Source organism: Tyto alba, unplaced genomic scaffold, assembly GCF_018691265.1.
Source record: "Tyto alba isolate M040663 unplaced genomic scaffold, T.alba_DEE_v4.0 Super-Scaffold_22, whole genome shotgun sequence".
Lineage (NCBI taxonomy): Eukaryota > Metazoa > Chordata > Aves > Strigiformes > Tytonidae > Tyto > Tyto alba.
The window spans coordinates 38,379,065-38,398,644 of NW_024881296.1; the positions used below are offsets into that span (position 1 = coordinate 38,379,065).

The window sequence follows — 19,580 nt, forward strand, 5'->3', positions numbered from 1 at the left end:
AAAAAGAATAAGTAAGAAAGTACACAAGATACTTTTCATGTCCAAAATATACTTAGCACAATTATGGCTTCATCAGTAGTTGAAGCAAACTTTAGTTGCCCTATCTGCATCAAAGTTACATATGAGTAAGTGGAGTTGAGAGTAGCCAGTCATATGCAGGTAACTCATAAACCTTTAACAGAAAGGTATGAGATGCAAGCCAAGCACAGCCTGGAAGCCCCTTGGATTCTCACTTTATGCTGAAGCGAGTCTGGTCTCCCAGTCAGGACAGACTGATACATTTAATTTCCCTTCACTCCATCGTCACATGTACACCATCATTTGAATGCTGGTATTCTTTAAAAGCTGCTTTAAGACCTGGCTGTGAGCATGGGCAGCTCTTGCAACCACCTCTTTCCCTTTGCATTGCTTGAATGGTGCAGAGAAGTGTAGTGTAACTGAGAGCTAATGTGCGCACCCAAACCTTACTTTCTAATCTCTGCAATCCTGCAGTTTCATCTGACAGCCACACAAATCCCATGCTGGAATTCAGATGCTACAATACAAAGCGGACTGAGAAATTTAGGTATTCCTCAAAAGCCTTCTAGGCTGGCTTTCTAGAGCTGATTGTTCAAATAAATAGCAAACTGACACAGGGTAAATGTGCATAGACATGAAATAAAGTGAAATATTTGTATGAACTCTGCTGCTGATGTTAGCCTGATAAAGGCTAAAAGCTACCACAGCTCTTTATTTTGCCTGGAGGTTCGTATAGAGACACAAGCACAGGGGATTTGCTTATAAAGCATAATGACTCCCTGAATTACCCAGTGGCAATTTTATGGCACTGGCTTCCAGCGGAAGGCTGTGCCAAGCTGTACAACTAAATTGCAACAGTACTTGCCTCTTGTTTTTTCAGTGTTTCGTGGACAATGATAGTATCACCTAATATTGAAAAACTAACCAACAGTGTCTTTGAAGCTGAACATAACCAAACAGCTATTGCTGCCTCTCCTCATGTCATCACATTGCAAAGGCAGAAATAAGGAGATTTCCAGTGATACTCAGCCTGTCACAATCTAGTCATGCTTTCAGCAGGCACCACTACAAACATGGAGCTATGCTGAGAAACGCTCTCCAGGCTCAGCTCCCTTCACCTTAAGCAATTAAGGGGGTGATTTCAAATACTTGATTAACCACTCCATATGCCTTCTGCAATGAGGGGAAAGGAAAAGGTATGTCTCGAAGGTGATTCAAGGTCTTTGGTGGGCCGAGTAGCTATCTGAAGGCTCTCTTTCTCCACCAATGATGCATGGATCAGAAATTAACAGGGGTCCTAAATCTTCATTCAGACTAAAGGCATCAAATTTCACTGGATAATTCCTGGCATTGGAAACTGTAGTAGAGCTTATGTATGTGAATACAGTGCTCAGAACTGGCTCAGCAGCTGGAACTTAGTGAAAATAATCCCATCTGTTCACTGAAGATGTTCAGACAAGGAAAGCTCATGACATTTCAACACACAGGCTCACAGAAGGCTTAACAGCAGCAGTGTAGATAACCGACATCTAAACAGGTGCCAGGAACAGGAAACAGAGGTTTGTGGTTTGAACAGAATGCTGATGAACATCATGGCTGGAATAATCAGGAAAAATATTTTAATCAAAGGAAAACAACTTTTCCACAGAGACAACTATAATGTTTTTATTTAGCAAATGTGCTGGAAGAATTGTTTTTCTGTAAAGACATATAGATACGTCCCAATTTCATAGAGCTTTTGTTCTCTCAAATAGCTAAGATTTTTTGACATCAGTTTAATGAACAGAAGGGGATATATGTGGAGACGTCCAACTTATTTTTGTCGTAAACCACATGATTCCATTTACCACTAATACCCAAATAATTGACCTGGGGCCACCAAGAGCTTGCAGAAGCCTTGCTGGTGCTTTATAGAGAACAGGCTGTTCACACTACTTTAACTGTCCTCTGATTCTAGCCATATGAACAGAAAAAAGACATTAAATACGTTCTTAATACCTCTTTTTCCATACTGGCAATTGCTGAGGTTACCACAGGATTGCTTTGGTTTTTTGTCTGCATTTTTACAATTGCATACGGAAGGGCAGTGATCTAGGACATTATTTCCCTACTAAGACGTGCTTCAAACGACAGAAATCTTTTGTGAAACCCTGCCTTGTAAAACTGAAAACAGACCCTCCAGCATTCATCCTTCTACAGTCTACACTTGACTGAAAGAAAAAGAGTTTTTTTCCTGAGAATTGTGTTCCTTTATACTTTGAGTTGGCCCCATGTTTGCCTTCTGCTACTGCCTACTAGTCATTGTGTCTCTCACTTGGCAAGTACTGACAGGATTGCCATTTCCCACCGTGTCAGATTGTAAAGCATGAAAGAGATGACATGATGTAAGAGTCTTCAATAATTATACAGGAGTGTCCCATACCGAAGCTTTCTTTGGTTTGGCAGAGAGAAATGAAGTCTACTGCGAAGATCTGCCTTGCATACTTGTGTTTGAATGTCTTTTTCTTAAGAGAATGTCCAGAGACATCCATAGCAGCCTGAAATGAAAACCCACTAAATGCAAACCCAATTCTGGATAAAAAAGAAATCTTTTAGAAACAAACCTATTAAGAGGGCTCTTCTCACCAAAAAATTAATTACAACTTTACATTACTGAACTCTGAAGAACAAAGCATAACATTCCCTCGGATGTGAGGCCCAACTCAAAACACAAAGGAGGAGTACTTATTAAGTACTCAGTTTTCTGAGATATTCATTGCTTGCCCTATTCTTTCATCCCTTCTGGTCTGAAACCAATCTTTCCCCAGCTGTTTTTGGAATGTTTCAGAAAAAAGAAGATAAACTTTGGCCCTATTAGGGTTAATGCTTTTGCATAGATGTATATGACCATAAACTGGTCGACTAGTAGAGGTCTTCTGCTAACATTGTGACTGAGAACAGGAAGAATACAGCCACAATAATATACAGCTGTCTACTAAAAGTATTGCATACAGACATCTTTGGCCATGCAGTCTCTTGGCCTTCTGAAAATACGTGAGCTGCATTGCTAACATGACAAAAAAAATAGCAATGTTGAGAATTAGAAAGAGACGGGTATAGGAAGCGGATATTGACGGGGCACTACTTCGAGCCGTTGTCATCATCTGTACTGGCCCTGATCGGCCTTTAATTGACACCCCAGTTTTGTGCTTCACATAAGTGATATCTGCAAAATCCAGAAGGTCTTTCATTTCTTCGTCTTCATCTACAGGCAACTCTTTTTGTGCTTGAGTCTGTGCCTTTTGTCGCACTTTTCTTTCATTTACCTCAATTTGTGCAAAAATGTCAGGAACAGCATCAACAAATTTGTAGCCTTTGGCTACTTTTCTGTTTTTCTTTGCCTTGCTGTGCTGCTGCTGCTGCTGCCTCTGTGAGATTGCAAATATCCTGTCAATGGCCTCCTCTGTCTGTCTCTTATCTGAAAACCTCAGCAGGCGCTCAGCAGTCTTCCTAAAGCTAGCCGTGTTGCGTACACGAGACAAGATCTGCTTCTCAAGCTGCTGAAAAACAGGCTTAAAATGCTGCAGGTTCCTCTCCACAATCCCTACGTAGTCCTTCACTTCTGGCACTGCGGAGCTCCTTACGGCAGAGGCTCGGTCAAAGACAATTTTCTGGCGGTCCGCAATAACTTGTGCAAAGACAGAGCGGGACCCCTCCTCGGCGGGCCACAGGTACACCGTGTAGGCGTGCTCACTGGTGGTGACGAAAACATCCAGCTGTGGAGAATCTCCACGGACGGTGAAGCTCTGCACGTCGATGGAGGGCCCGATGAAAAGGTAAATGGCCCTCGTGATGGGGTGCCGCAAGAAGGTCGTTACATTCACATAGTTCGTTCCGTTGTACGGGTAGCCCCGGGGATACATCCTTGAGGCGATGGTAGCTTTCTCGCTGTGGCCAGTGTCATCCATCCAGTACATCTTATAGATCCCGTCACGGTGCCTAATGAAGGCCCCATGGACATCATCAACAACTGTTTCTTCAAAAGGCACATCCACATTGTGGAAGAAACTGGTTGCTGCCTCCAGCGGGCTGTCGTCTTCTAGATGGATTTGGTCCACTAGCAAGAGAAGCTGGGGATGGAGGAGTATGAGGTTTCTCTGCAATTTTCTCAGCTTCAGTTTAGGATTGTATGCGCCCACTCCTTCCCCTCTGATAAAAACCACCCCACTTCTCTCCATGGCAGCAACTACTCGTCCCTGACAGTCACCAGCCAAGTCATGTTTATATTTAAGCCACTTTGAGGAACAGTCTTCTGTTATCTGCCCTTCCCATGGGGAGAAGCAGCTCTTGGACACAGCAGGGGAAAACATTAACACATTATTAAAAAAAGTATATTTGGGCCCATACAGAGCTTCTGTTATGAAAGGTACGCCGTTGGGAGCAAAAGTAAAGGAATTCTGGTCTGGGTGTTCATGGCCAGCATTAAAGTTCCTCCATCCCTTAATCCACTCTCTGTACTTGTTCTTATGAACAATATCATATATTGCACGCCCTCCCAGCTTTCCTGACTTGAAGGAAAGGAAAGGCCTGTTGATTTCAGCTGGCAGAGCACTTCCATAGGTTACCACACCCCAGTCCTCAAAATAATGCAGCTTAGGAACCCCGTAGTCTGGCGGAGGTACGGAGTGCAAACTTGCATCATACCTGCCAAAAAGACAAGGAAAATGGGTTTAAAAATCACTTGGCCGATTCCATTATCAGCACCTGTATAAAACTCAAAAATCAATCCAATATTTACCTTAAGGAGCAAGCTAATAATATAAAGCCCGTGTATATGCTTCCTGAATGAACTATTCATATAGTTGTAATGATATTTAATTTATCATACTAATCCCTATAAAAATTTGTTGTGTATTTTTTACGGAATAATAGCTGAAAGCATCTGCTCCACATCTAAAGCAAGCAAGCCTTCTGCAGCCCAAAAATAAGAGAACCACTAATTTCAAACAAGCCATGTTTTGTCCTATATCATAAAGTTACTGGCTGCAATACAAATCTTTAAAAAAGGCACATTAGGACCAGGCTGAAGACACTGCCTGTTTTGCACTAAACACCAACATTTGCACCTATTTACTGACCACTTAACCGGGAGAAGCAGAGTATCTGTTTCCCCAAACTGATGATTATAGAAGTCTGTAGTCTCCAAACAGAATCAGCAATAACCTAAAAATTAATGAAAAGGCATTTAAAAGGATAAATTTTTATTATTTATGTCACTTAGTGTATGTTAGTTTCCTTCTCCAACTAGATTGGAGAGAAAATTGCATGGCTTCATTGTATAAATTGTAAGAAATAAGACATTCAGTTTGAAAAGAGGTCTTAATTCCAGAAAAGGTTACAATGTTTATAATTTTTATTTGTTCTATAGGAGTTGAAACAGACAAACAAACAAACCCAACCATGGAAAACAAAGCCTAGCCTTCTGGCATTGTTTTTAAGAAACCAAATAAACAAAACCATCATCAAGCGCAGTTTCCCTTAGACAGTTTCTCATCAGATTTATTCTCTACAGCTAAGCAGGAACCTCTGTCAGGCCCTAGACAATCACAGCTCATGTCCTGGCCTATGGCTTCAGGTAATTCCAACCAGTGGCAGGAGCCTGCTCTATATTTAGTGGTCTCTGAGGGAGATTCCCCTAAAAGCAGACCTCTTTCCCGAGACTCTAATGCAAGTGGACATGCTCATCACAAGAGCAACACTGCAGCACTGAGAAAAGGCAATTGTTGGAATATTCAGATTTTTTTTTTTTTTTTTTACTCAGGTGCTCTTAAAAAATTTCTTTCCCTTTGACATCAAAAAGAATTTTCTAAGTATAAATTCCCAAGATTTCCATGGAGACGCAAGAGAAAAGAACGATGGAATGGGGTTGTAGAGGAGAGATTCTGTATTTTGCAAATAACAAGATGAAGCGTGCTTGAAGCCTAATAAACATGGATTCTAATGTGCATATCATAAATGCAAAACAGTATATATTCAATAATACTTTTCTTGTAAGAGGGAGAAATTGAGCTACACTGAGTCCTTGAAAATTTACTTGTTCTTTCCTCAGACTGAGGGAATTTGTACGTATATCTAAAGTCTCCTGTATGTATATCTAAAGTCCTCTTTTCATTTCCTACCTTTAGATTATTGACATACAAGTTAGCAGAGCCGTAAATTACATAGAAAATACGGATCTAGTCATCTATCATGATATTTTTTCTAAGCATAACTTGCAAATTAGCATGGAAAACCAATTAACAGTGGCCTTACTGCCTACATTATTTTGGCTTTTAAAAGAAAGCTTATATTATTACTTGTAGCTTTTAAAAGAAAACTACGCTTTAAATATTCACCCAATTAACTATTAAATAACACAACAGGATTAAAAACCTTTAGAATAGACCAAATAAGCTGAAGAACACATGCAGGTAAATTTTCGGTCCTTTCGGAACTGCTTGTAGTCGATAAAAGCAATAGACAACGGAAGGAAAACAGTAAAGCGGATGTAGGACAAGAGCCAGGTGTCCCCTGTGACAACACATACTGTGCATCTACGCCCAAGTGAAGAAGTTCTTCTGGGCCTAACGACTCTCCGGGTGGCACACGGCCAGCCTGCTCTCTGCTTCTACAGTACAGATCTGCAGATAAAGAATTATCGCTAATAGCAAACAGCTGTCGGGTTCCTTTTGAGCCCACTCATTCCCTTCCGTACCAGAGAAATTCGGTGTGGAGAGTGCACCACCTCTGCCCTTTGGATGGTGTCCCCGGGCCCTCCACCACTCGGTTCCTTCTGATCTGCTCGGCCAACCAGTTCCCGCTGCCGTTGCGCATGACAAATTTGTCGAGAAACACCAGCTGGCTCTCCGGCCCGTAGAACCAGTTATAGTTGGAATCCGCGATGGCTACAGTTCTCTGAAACCCTTGGGAAAAAGTGAAAAGGAATGTAAGAAAGAACAAATAAACGCGCAAAGATGTGTTTGTAGAGCGTAACGGTGAATCCAAGCAGTACCAACAGAAACAGCCTTTTCAGATGTTTATAGACCTACTTGTAAATGAGCCATAAACGGGTTACACAGGAGCTGTTTCCTTCTGCTGTAGCTAACTTGAATACCCACCTTTCTCCTTTGGCTATGGGCTACAGACGAAGTGCTACAAAAAACGTAAGCAGCAATGTCCCATCCACATCCTCTCCTCACTCATATCTGGCAAAGGTAACTTTCTCTTTACAGTTTCCTCTTTTCCTATGTCAATCCAAACTCTCTAAAGCAAGAAAACAGAGGTTCCCCCAAGGAAAAAAAAAAAAAAAAAAAAAAAAAATCAGCTTCACCCTGAAACAGCTAGCATGAGTTCACTTTGCTCTTAGGAACCTCACCCCGGTAGATGCCCAAGGTCTCACATGGAGTCAGTGCAATTCCTTACACGCCTGTCCTGGCACACCAAAGCCACGCTCAGTCCCCTTACATACACGGCTAGATCTGGGGTTCTCATAGCCAATAAAGTTATCACTGTCTTTTCAAGAAGGAAGTTGAACAATATAAGTTCCTAATGACTTTTCCTGCAAATAAGCAACAGAAAACCATCACTGAAAACTTGCAAAGCTGCCTGAAACTCAGTCTCTTCTGAAAGATAGAAGGGGTCAGCAGTATTTATTAACTTATAACTCGTTTCATATTTGTACATCTCCATCTTTCAGTCACAACCAGGACTTCAGATCGGAGATGCTAAAACACATTGTGAAAGACTGGAGAGATTCAGCAAAAGAACACAAATATTAATAAGCCTGCAAAATTGACCCACTAGTGATGTCAGATATTTCTGTTTAATTCTCACATTGAAAAAAGAAAATGGTTTGTGTAGCCCTGCTCAGAGAAACCTATCATTTGAAACAATCAGATTTTCTGTATGAAAAGTATTTTAATAAAAATGGTATAAAAATATATTTTAATGTTTTGTGGAAAACAGGTGATTGTAAAACATGTCTATAGTTTGTTGATACTTTTACCCTGGCGTCATCATTTTCTGTTCCTTTCACCAAGTATTTTAGTGTGATGATTTTTGGCGAAGGAAAAAAAATCAGTAAGAATCCTGAAGAGTATTACTTTTCAAATGGAAACCCCCAGAAACAGGTATGTTTCAAACTCTGAAAACCAGAAGTCAAATTCTGAACCACTGTTTTTTTTTTTTTGTTTTTTTTTTTTTTTTTCCCAAACGATGTTCCCATCTTTTGACTGGTTTTAAAAGCCAGAGTTTAATAAGCAGTGATAAACAAGGATATCACTGTTTCAGTGGATGATGAAGGTAAAATCCAAGTACAATGTTATTTAAAAGTGGCCTACTACAAGTGTGACATTTACTGCTGCTTCAAGAATTAGAAGATTCATCTTCATTTACCCCCAAAGGACCTACCTGGCAGGACAGTCCTGTACATAAATGCAAAGTGCTGCTTGAGCCAGGGGTGGCTGAAGTGATTGATATCAAAGTGCCTTTGGACAAGAAACACGTACTGGAACAGCGATCTGGTCGTGTAGCTGCCGTAGGCCACCCCTTCATAGAGGGAGCCATCGGTGACCTCCTGCAGCAGGACGACTGACTTCTCCATGATTGCCAACACTTGCTTGGTCCACAGGTAAGCTTCCTGAAGGTAGCCTGAAAGAAAAAGGTGTTGGCAGATCTAATTACAACAGCATCGATCACAGATTATGTCATCTGCGCTCCCACAGCGAGATCCTTTGCAACGAGGAATCTGCAATCCAGAGCTCTATAATACAACCCAGTGCTCCAGTGCCTCTAGTTCTAGGGTGAAAAATAAACCACTGTATTTAAACACAGCAAAGCAAGGTCACCTGAGCAAGAAAAAACTGTCAAACACCTTTCGCTAATAACGTGGGAATTACTTTCCGTCTTAAAAAGGAAAATTTCCTTAATGCATTCAGGACACGCCAGAAGGGAAGAGCCATGCCAAAACTTGCATTTCAAATTAAAGTTGTATGAAAACAAACTTTCGGTCCCCACTAGAGGGCTCCAATAATGCAAATATTCCAATCAGTCATTTTTCACTGGCATGATCACCAGCGTGGTGAGGATATCCTCAGAGTTTAAAAATACAAAGTGCACATTTGAGCTGCAGTTAACTGATATTCTACTAATTCATGCTCTATTTTGAGACATGCTCCAGTCTACTTAGATTTTCAGTTTCTAGTACACCCTAAAGGGTTATGCAGACAGAAGTTATTTTGGAAAAGTTTTGCATAGTTAATTCCAAATGCAGATTCCTCAGTTCCAGAATAAAATGAATCTTCCAACTAGGTCAACTTTCAGCCTCCACATATACAAGCCCTAAACAGTTATATTTCTTCCACAGAAAAGACTGTCTGAGATCTTACTGTTTTGCTCTTCTCTACACGAATCATGAGCTGGGAAGAGGTTGTGAGAAGACTTTCTCAGGGCTTGTCTGCTTTCACCGAGGAACAAGAGAGCCTCAGCACTGCATTTATGTTTTGCAAAAGCCAGCACACGGATCCCAGCAGAGGAAAGGCTGCATGCCTCCTCTTATTTTCTTTTGGATTCGCTGGCAAGAGAGATGGGACTACACAGAGATCAACTGCCTTGTGCTTCTATATGTCAACTTGGTGCCTGCCCAACTCAGGTGTCTGGACACAGATTTAACCAGACTTCTCTCCATCACGTAGCAGAGCTGAGTGGGCACCCACGACACCCCACGGCATGGTGAAGCAGTGCCAGGCTAAGGGACTAGGAGCTACCTCCAAACCCACTAATAAGACTGTTTCATTTCATTGCCACGGTTACTGTATTTATGCTCAGCAGAGTGATGAGCAATTCAGACATCCTATAAGTCAAAGCTGCCAAATCCTGCTCAGTGAACAGAGATAAAAAATCAGAGTGTCTAAGTTAAACAGACAGCCTGGTATTTTTATCTGCATATATATATATATACACATATGAATATATACACATACATGTTCTGTTTACTTCGTGTATATCTATGCTATAACCCCATACATGTAATACATTAAAAGAATACATTAGAATGAAAAAAAAAGTAAGGGACTCAACACTCTGTCAGGCTACAACAAACCAGAACAAATCCCACCCCAAATTAGCAGTATCTATATCAAGCTAGGCCTTACTCAAGTTTCTTTTTTAAATATCTGAGTATTATAACTACAAAGACCTCAATATACGTGTGTGTCTAGAATTCCTTTCAATTAGTTTGATTTTTCAGTCCTATGGCAACGTTTACATGTTTTTAATCTGGCTATTTAGTCTGTGCGTGCTTCAATAGCTGAATTGTGTCTAAAATTATTAGTTGGAATTTAAACCTTTGGGAGAAAGGTATACGCTGGGATGTACTATTTGCAATTGTTATGCACCTGATACAGGAAGAATAGTGTGTTTACTTCCTTTCTCCCTCCCTTTTTTTTTTTTTTTTTATAATTCCTCGTTCAGAAAAAGTCTTGAATCTTGGAATAAGAATTCTTAAAAAAACTTTTTCTTTTTTTTTTTTTTTTTAATTTTAGACCAACAGAAAAACTTCATTTAAATTTCTGTTAAAAAAAAAAAGTTGCTCTATGTTGAAAATTGAATTTTTATTTGGAAATAGTCTGTTTTGACCCATTTTCATTTGAAGTATCACCACTATTTTAAAATTTCTTAAGTGTTGCTGAAGTTGCTGCTTTTTCTTTTTTTTCCCCCAGAAAAAAACCACCCACCAACCTTTGATGAAAGAAATATTGACCAACTTTATTTGCGATGTTATCATTGTTTGGCACAAAGCCTACTTTTGGTCTATATTCTAATAAAAAGCAGAGTCATCTTGAAAACTGCCAACTTTCTGTGCCAACGGAGGCTCGGGGAAGGATGGAATTGTGAGTAGTTTAGCAAAACCCACTGAATAAACATGGTCTGAGTCTTCACTTTGTGGAAGGCATGGTAAGAGGAAAGGGAATAGCTTCCACACATACTTTTGCTGCTCTTCAGCATATGCACAGGAGTGAATGCGCTTGTTTTGACAAGTGTTGAACAAAAAGATGACTCCCCCCAAACACAGTAGGTGCCACAGTTTTTTGTCACGCTTCTTTGGGCATCTGAAAGGTAGAGCAATGTGCAGATGTGCCTTTGCTTGGCAGGGCCGAACAGCTTGGCAGCACCATCAGCATCCAGAAACTAAATTCTCCTTGACTTGCAGTAAGTAAGTAGTTCCAGAGGGCATCATGTTTTCAAAATACTTTTAGCATCTATTAAATAACCACTTGATAAAATACTGGCACATCCTTATAAAAGCAGGAGCTGGCTCCATGCCTTCCACCTCTCAGCTGAAGTGCCACTGGGGTGTAAAGTCAGGATTTCTTACCTGCTCTCTCCCTCTGACTCTGTGACTGGCATTTTCATTTACACTGTGCATCACTAAGACAGGAGGAAAGGGATAGCCCCCAGGCAGAGCAGTCAAAAGCAGTTTGGTGAGTTTATTCACCTGGGAACTGGGAAAGATGGATTTAAGTCCCTGAAGCAAAGGAGATGACCCCTCCTGGATGAAGGTTGTGGGGTGTGAGGGCATAGTTCAGAGGGAAAAAGGTAAAGCCCTGTTCATCTTCATAGAAAAGATGCTGGAAAGAAAGGTCCTGAGCTGCGACCTTTGCAGTTTTCTCAGGGAGACAGGACAGAAGTCTTGGACGAAATTCCAGGTTATCCTGTTGTGTAGCTCCCAGCTCAGCGCATGGGGTGTTCTCAACGTGTTGTGTAAGGAGACCAAGTGCATCACTCTTTACTGATAATCTCCCCTGAAAGACCCTGTCTGTAAACCTGGACTGCACAGAGTATACACAAGGGGATTTTTAATTCTTACAAACAGCTAGGTAAGAATTTCAGAATCGCTTAGACAGCTGAATGTATACACACAGGTATATATACATATATATTATACCTTATACATCTGCCCACAGACTTTTGTTCTATTCAGTACATTAAATTTTTCTAAGCAGCAAAAGAGCAAATCCAATACTGCTGCACTCTCAGATGCACTTCCATCCGTTCCTGAAATCTGCTGCATAAACGGCTGATTTTGTTGATATACTTTAGGAAAACGTTCTTATGGTTTAAGCACATACCTTGATTCATCAGAACCAGGCTTCCAGCCAGCAGGGCCACACAGTTGGTAGGCTGGTGGTTGTGGAGGTACTGGAAGCCCCATCCACGTCTGTATGATGTTTCGTACATATATCCCGAGGCATTGGCAATTACCTCAAGAAATCTCTCCTGTTGAGTCTTGCTAAGATAGCTGTACAAGAAGTCATACGCAGTGGCAAAACCAACTAAGGAGTGAGCGAGAGGGACCTCATCCCACGGGGCATCCTTCACTAGCCTGTCAATAAAGAAAGATGACAATTAATTGAGTTTCACCTACTTATTTTTCTCCATTACCGCACTGTGAGGTGTGTGACTTAATGTCTCTAAAATTAGGCAATTCATATTGAATTTTAACACAGTAGTAAGCTACTTACCAAATTTCTGAGACCATTTTTTTTTCTTTCCTAAGTGTGGACAACGTTAACCTTCACAGCTCATTGATTTTATTAGAAAGATTAAGTTGTTAAATATTAAAACAGTGCTTGCAGTATTCTGGGTTTTGCTAGGAGAAACAGATACACAGAATACTGATTGTACAGAAATGGAATCTATATATTTGAAGCAAGATTCACATAATTTTTGTGAGAAAGTAATATCCTATAGTTTATACTCCTCCAAAAATCTGTAACAACCTTTTTCTCTTCCAAAGGAGCCAAATGTTGATAAATTCCTGAGTAATGGCTAAGGGACTGAAATTGTCTTTAAAGCAAGTATAATACAACAACTCGCTATGCTGTTTCTTCATTTCCCAAATGCATTCAAGGACAGAAGTAGAGATGATGAAATTTACTTTCATGACCACAGTTCAAATTAACACATTTAATAGCATTAAAAAAAAAAAAAACCAAACCAAACCCGTGTTTAAAGTAAAATAGAGGTAAAATTATGCCACTACTCAAAATTATTTTCTAGGAACTACTGGATTCTATCCAATGGTTACGTTGAACTTAACAAAATAGTAAATTTTTACCAAGAAAATTCATAATAGAGGTGGATGTAGTGTAGAACAAATAGTTCTCTTAAATCAAGCATATACTGTGTATCAAAGACTTGAGTTTTGCAGTACCGACAGTACTTTCAGGCCACAGTTCTACAGAAAGTGAAATATAAAGGAATATATAGTGAAAAAAAAGAATTGATAAACTGAACAATCATCAGTTGCTTTCACAGTTGTTCTCTTTCTTTGCAATATATTTTTTCTTACAGAAATTAATTTTAAATTGTTGAGAAGAGAGTGTCCTACTGCAATCAGTGGCAATTGTGGTGTGCTCCTGAGGATGTGCACCTTTCAGCTTCAACTGTTCTATGGATTTCATCTTAATTCATGTAAGCAGTAGTGTGAACAAACAGATGAGAAAAAATACCAAAAGAGCAAGATTTTTTTTAAAAATCCTCATTCTGCTATAGGAATATTTATTTCCTTTCAAAATGCATGAACAAACCATGTTGAAATAATAACCATCAGCCTAGGGCACTGCAATAATGGTAAAACACAACACGTACAAGTGAGAAAAATGACCTTTATTTCAGTATATCTAACAACACTGGAAGAACTCAAACGAACTTGGCACATTCATACCCGTATGTAATGAATGCCTCTGTAGGCTTTTTGATTAGCTGAATTTCCAACAGCTTTAAGCATTCACCTTCTCTCAGCTTCAATCCCATCTTCTGCTGAGTGAAGTTATACATTCATTTTTCCTTTTTTTAAAACGAAATCTTTATCTCACAGATTTTACATTATATACATGAGTGCATTCAGCATTGGGCAGCAGGATTTGACCCCTTTTTTGTGAACTGGGGTTTTTATTGGACGAGATTATTTTGTTTGCACAATTTTGTTTCTTGGTTAACAGACAGGCATTGACAGAAAATGGTTGTGAACAATATTAAGACAGACTGCTGTAAGTGTGGTAACAAATAACTGTCAAAGCATCAGGAAAAAAAAGTTCTAGAAATTTACTACCCATCTTGTCCACATCCACATGCTATTCTCTGTGGTCCTATGGCAGGAACATTTCTCTGTCATTTTTTTTTCTGGTTCAAACTCTAAACTTATCAGTGAAGACTTCCAGCCAGGTAGAGTAAAATTTCTTAGTTATGCTTTCACTTTTTTGTTGTGCAGAAAATTACAGACCTGTAAGACAAAACATTTACATGCTTTTCCTAGATGCTCACTCTTCCTGCATTTCTGATAAACTGGAAGAAAACAAAGCTAAACCGGGCAAGCAGCTCTTCTGCCTCTCCAGATTTATTTATACCGTGCCACTGAAGCACAAAAATTGAAAATCTGAGTTAATTGGTTATTTATCAATCTCACTTAATTCTCTGCATCTCTATTCCTGCTTTTTCATCGTTTCTTATCATTGGAAAAGCTCTCAAAATGATGATAGTACTATATGTAAAAGTAAAGCTGCTTTCTACATCTGTTATATCCAACACTCTGGCGCCGTGACTGCTGTCAGAAATCCTTTGACACACGAACGTACCTTTGACTAGCTAGATCATGAATCTTGTTCTCCAAAGTATTTTTAGTTTTGCTTTTCACTAAACCTTTGCACATTCAGAAATCAGAGTTCAAATGGGCACAGGAAATGCCACTTTAAAGGCCTCTGCCTGGAACAATTAAAGAACAAGGGAAGAATTTGAGGAAGAATTTGAGTTAATTTAAAACATTCCATTTGAAGTTCCGTATCCTTGTAACAATGTACAAATTGCTAATTAGAATGTGCTTAATGCTATTTAATGATCTTTACCAGACTTCAGCTTAAATGGGATTTGACAGTGGAACTGATTTATGGTAACTTTCATTAAGATCTATGCCAATTTTATGTTTGGTTTTGAACGCAATTCAAATTCTATAGTATAAAAGCGTGTATTAGTCCCTGTGGCACTCCTTCTGATAAAATAGCACTCTTCTACACAAGAAGTGCTAAATCAATCAGTTATGACTGCATTTAGGTTGTCGATTTCTTCAGAAAAAAAAAAAAAAAACAAACAAAAACAAGCAAAAACCTTTCAGTGTAAAAAACCTTATGTTGGGCATCCTAAGCTTACATACTGGCATAGTTACCCATCTCAGGTTAGGCAAAGTTATTTCATCATAACTTCCCTCAAATTGCAATTCTATATAGTAAGTCTTGTATAGAATTTAACAGAGGAGATGCACACAAGTAATAAAGAAAACTAAAGATGACGATTTAAAGACCCTCATTTTTAAACCCACAGTCAACATCTGTTCTTAAAATGAAGCTCTCTTGAAGTAATAACTCTCTAGCTGATATAAATCAGCGTACTTCCATTAACTGAATTTCAATGGAACCAAGCAATGTACACCAAACAATGTGGAACGTGATTCACGAGAAGAATGGTCAAGTAGCAAGCATTAAATGCTTTTTGTATCTAAATTACACTCTCATTTTTCAAATGGATCTCCAGTGTCAGATTTGGTAAACAGCCTGGCTGATAAACCGTGGGAAAGCATGGTACCATAGGCCTGCACCAAACATACAATGTGAAAAAAGAGTTTTCAGGGCTATCTATTAACTCCCGTGCTCTGAAATATTAAAGCAAAGTTGTGTGTATTTATGCAAATAAAGATAGGTAAAAACATGCCAATGCTTTGCACTGGAAAACAGCTATTTTCTAAGCCTCTCAGGAGTAAAACTTAACACCACATAGTATGAACCTCAGCTTAGCAATTAACTGTGTCTGAAGACAGCAAGTAACCTTTACACCTCAATGCTGCATTAGCCTCTTCGGTCTTTTAAAGGTATCAGATGTTACAAAAAAATCAATCCAAAGTAAATAAATAGATCTATAAGGGATTCTTTAGTACAAAGCAGCTACTTAGTTGCAAACATAAGCACTTTTAGCAAAGGCAACTGTTTCAAAAATTCTAAAACCATATTTTAAAATAACAACTAAACCATAAATGCATCCCTACAGATAGTACCAAAAAAAATTTTTTTTTTTTTGTACACTTACATACCTATACCTGTATTGGGAAGAGAAGCCTATCTGGAAACTTAAGAAGGTTTGCAAAAGAGCAAAAAGTGCTGACTGGGTTTTGCTGCCTAACAATCAAACTCCATAAACATCCAAAACCCTATGCATCATTCTGCTGAGAGAAATGCTGTCTGGACAAATTCTGTGAATGGCACAGGACGAATACACGCCTGGGGTGTTCTTTTAAGTTCTCTTCATCTGTTATATAAAAGATTTTTGTTACTTTATTTTAAACATTTAGAGTTTGATATAAATTCTCCATGAAGAAACTGGAGAAATAAAGACATCATGGATAAGGTTGGTATTACGGATAAGCATGTAGGTTTTCCTACATGTGTTGAGAATTTTAGCGTGGTGCAACATGGTTATCTGTTTTAGATTTGTCACCTTCTACAATGAACAATGAATCTGAAGAGGGGGGGTAAGACCCAGTTCTTCAGTCATCAATTTATGATGTCAAGAACCATCACGCATGCACTGCATTGTCCAAGGCTAAGAGTGTACATGATTCCAAGCTCTAAATAAGTATATCAGTTGTATAAAAATTTGGATGGGTAGTAAAAATCAGTATCAACAACCACAACAAAACCAACAAGAACAACTGTGGTAAGATTAGCACCACCTCTCCAATTCTTGACAACATTCCTAATGCTACTAAAGTCTCTTCTCTCGGTAGAAATGGTTTTGTGTATTTTTCCCTCATTTCTCTCTACTAATTACTACTTCCTTACTGAAACCAGAAGTATTAGCATTTCTCTAAGAAGCATAAGCCAAGAGGGAAAAAACACTGTCTGCCCATTTCAAGGCAGGATTTGAATCACTCTCCTGCTTAAGTCAGTTTCCTGATCATGGCCTGTTGGACGTTTAGACTTGCCTTTCCTTCATTTTGTATCCAGTTCTTAAAACTAAATGGAATTAAATAGGAGAAGTAACACTCTCTAGCTTGAGAAATAGAAAACACTTCCAGGCAATGTGAGATTTGATTTCTAGCGTCTATGCCAATACGTAATATGGCATCACTGCATGCAAAATGAAGCATTAAGTACATCCTGACACATATATTACACAAGTAATCCACATCCTAAAGTTTAACACTCCAAACCTTCCCATGACAAATTACTTATTTCAGAATAAGTCCTGGAGGTTGAGGGCAGATTAAGCTAATGGTTGAAGGAAGCATGCCAGTACTCCCTCCTCAGTACTGAACCTCTCACTAGGTGCATGCAAAGGAAATGAGTCAGGGCTCTTTTCTAAAGGCTTACAGATGAAAATTAGTTCAAGGACAGCCTTCTAGTGCAATTTGTTGCAATCTCTCTCAGACATGGTAGCTAGCTAACACCATGATTGAGTTTAATGTACATAAAAGGCCAAGTGTGGATGCAAACGTGGCGTGTAATGGAGCCAACTGACCTCTTGATCCTGAAATCGACTGTCTAATTGCACAGTCTTGCCAATGCCAATGCCAATGCCAATGCCAATGCCAATGTCAATGCCAATGCCCTGGTACTCCACAGACCCTTGCTATTGCTCTGACCCACTTCTGGGGGAAGGTGATAAAGCTTCAAACCTTCTGTCAGGCAAAGGAGAGAAATATTCTTCAGTGGTCAGAGGGAGTATACCTACCAAGGGGAATGAGACCACCAACATTTGTTTTATAAACTAGACTCAATTTTCAGTGTTTTTCTTACAAAACCACCAAAACAAAGTATTTTTTTTGTGCTCAAATGGAATATTTTCTTCACTAACGGAACAGTATCTTCCAATTTTTGTTTTGGAAAGAAAAAAGAAAAATCCTTGAAAAAAATCTGTTTCATTCAAAACAACCTCTTAGCTTTCACCCTTTCCACATTTTTCTGGTTGGCTGCCAAAACAAAAACCCCATTATCTGCACAACCTAAGTGCTCAGTCATTTACAACAACAAAAACGTTAAGGATAAAAAAGGTCCTTGCAAAATTGGTGATTTATATTTCCGGTGTCTAAGATAAAACATGACAAGTTTGCCCCTATCTCCCTACCCGTCATGTTTCAGCAGCAGCCACTCTGACAGGCTCATGTTCATTGCAGCTCAGTTCGCAGGAAGACAGTCAAAGGAGTGGTTAAATGTCAAGGGCTACACTCATATCATCATGGAAAAAAAAAAGCGACATACAGACAACATTTTTCAGAAGTTTTAAGAGCTTACTATAAAAGCAGGATTGTACTGGTTAGGTGTTGAGAAGGCAACTAAAACTTCACTTCTTTGGAAACCTTCATCTACTTTCTATACTTTTTCTCTGTTTCCCCACAGGTCTATGATCATCATTCTGCCACTTGTAAAGCTTTTTTCAGATCTTCTTCTCTCATTTTTGGCTTTGATCACCAGAGAGTCCTTTTCACACCGGGCTTGCTCTTAGTATCAATCACGATCCTTCTGTGTTGACGTATTAATAAACAAGAATTGAGTCTGGTTTAATAGTTCTCAGTGCCATATTAAGCAGACGCAGAAATGTAGTTATTATTTCAACAGATTACCTCTAGCTCTTGTTGAAGCAAATTTTTATACCAGGCATGCCACAAAGTGAACTCCCTGTAGCTACCACAGAACTTCATCGCCAATTTATCTCCTAGAGGTCTTAACAATTAAAAAAGAAGGTATAAAAGAAACTCTTCAAAATCCAGATAGCCACTTAATTTCACAGTCACGCAAAATTTCTATTTTTAAATGCTACATATGAAAAAGATAAGAACAGCATGAGGGTTTGATATTTCACTTACTAACATAATATATATTCCAGATAGCAAATTCATCCTCCTACCCTTTCTTTTCTTTTTCTTCCTCCCTGTAGGAGACTATGTCAGCATTCCCCAAGCTTCTTTGATACTAACTTTTATGCCACAGGCTTATAAAATCCTCCTAAGTTTTCTTTGAATATGACTGCTGGTTGATTATCGGGAGTCAAACAGATGTTCTAAATTTGTGGTGTCAGCACAGAGGCTCATTTTATTTCAGCTTGGCACAAGTGAATTTATTTTAGTTATACATTTATGTACACATTTAATTATTTATAGATATGCATTTTTACTTTGTAATCCATATTGTTCAACACCAAGCCCTATCTGGATACTAACAGTAATTGTCCTACAGCACGCTCCAATACTTTTAATAAACAGGGACTAACAAAAGGCTGTAGGAATTCTGGTTAATAAGAAATAGCAGAAAGCTCACAGATTTGTTATGCTGAAGACTCCTGTTAGCTTATCCTTACTTGCTGCTATTTCCTTGGAATGTTTGCATGTGCTTGACAGTAATTATCTGCCCTATGAAATCCCCAGAGCCAGGCTTCCTGTCAAATCCCACACCTTACTGCACATTGGTAACATACTTGTCTTTAAAAACGGTGTGTCAACT

General features: G+C 39.1%; 1 protein-coding gene across 5 annotated transcripts in view; it reads right to left on the bottom strand.

Moving 5' to 3' along the window:
- Window positions 1-1,668: 1,668 nt before the first annotated feature.
- Window positions 1,669-19,580, bottom strand: part of DSE (dermatan sulfate epimerase) — a 37,203-nt gene continuing 19,291 nt past the window's right edge. For 4 of the 5 annotated variants that reach the window (XM_032992879.2, XM_042796113.1, XM_032992878.2 and 1 more), the window contains 4 exons: window positions 12,165-12,418; window positions 8,446-8,685; window positions 6,752-6,959; window positions 1,669-4,701 (listed from right to left, as the gene is read on the bottom strand). In XM_032992879.2, coding sequence (XP_032848770.1) covers window positions 2,937-4,701; window positions 6,752-6,959; window positions 8,446-8,685; window positions 12,165-12,418 — 2,467 coding nt within the window. In that variant the 3' untranslated portion in view covers window positions 1,669-2,936. Of the gene's footprint in view, window positions 4,702-6,751; window positions 6,960-8,445; window positions 8,686-12,164; window positions 12,419-19,580 lie in introns of those variants that run through there. The other variant, XM_032992881.2, reaches the window with a different exon arrangement.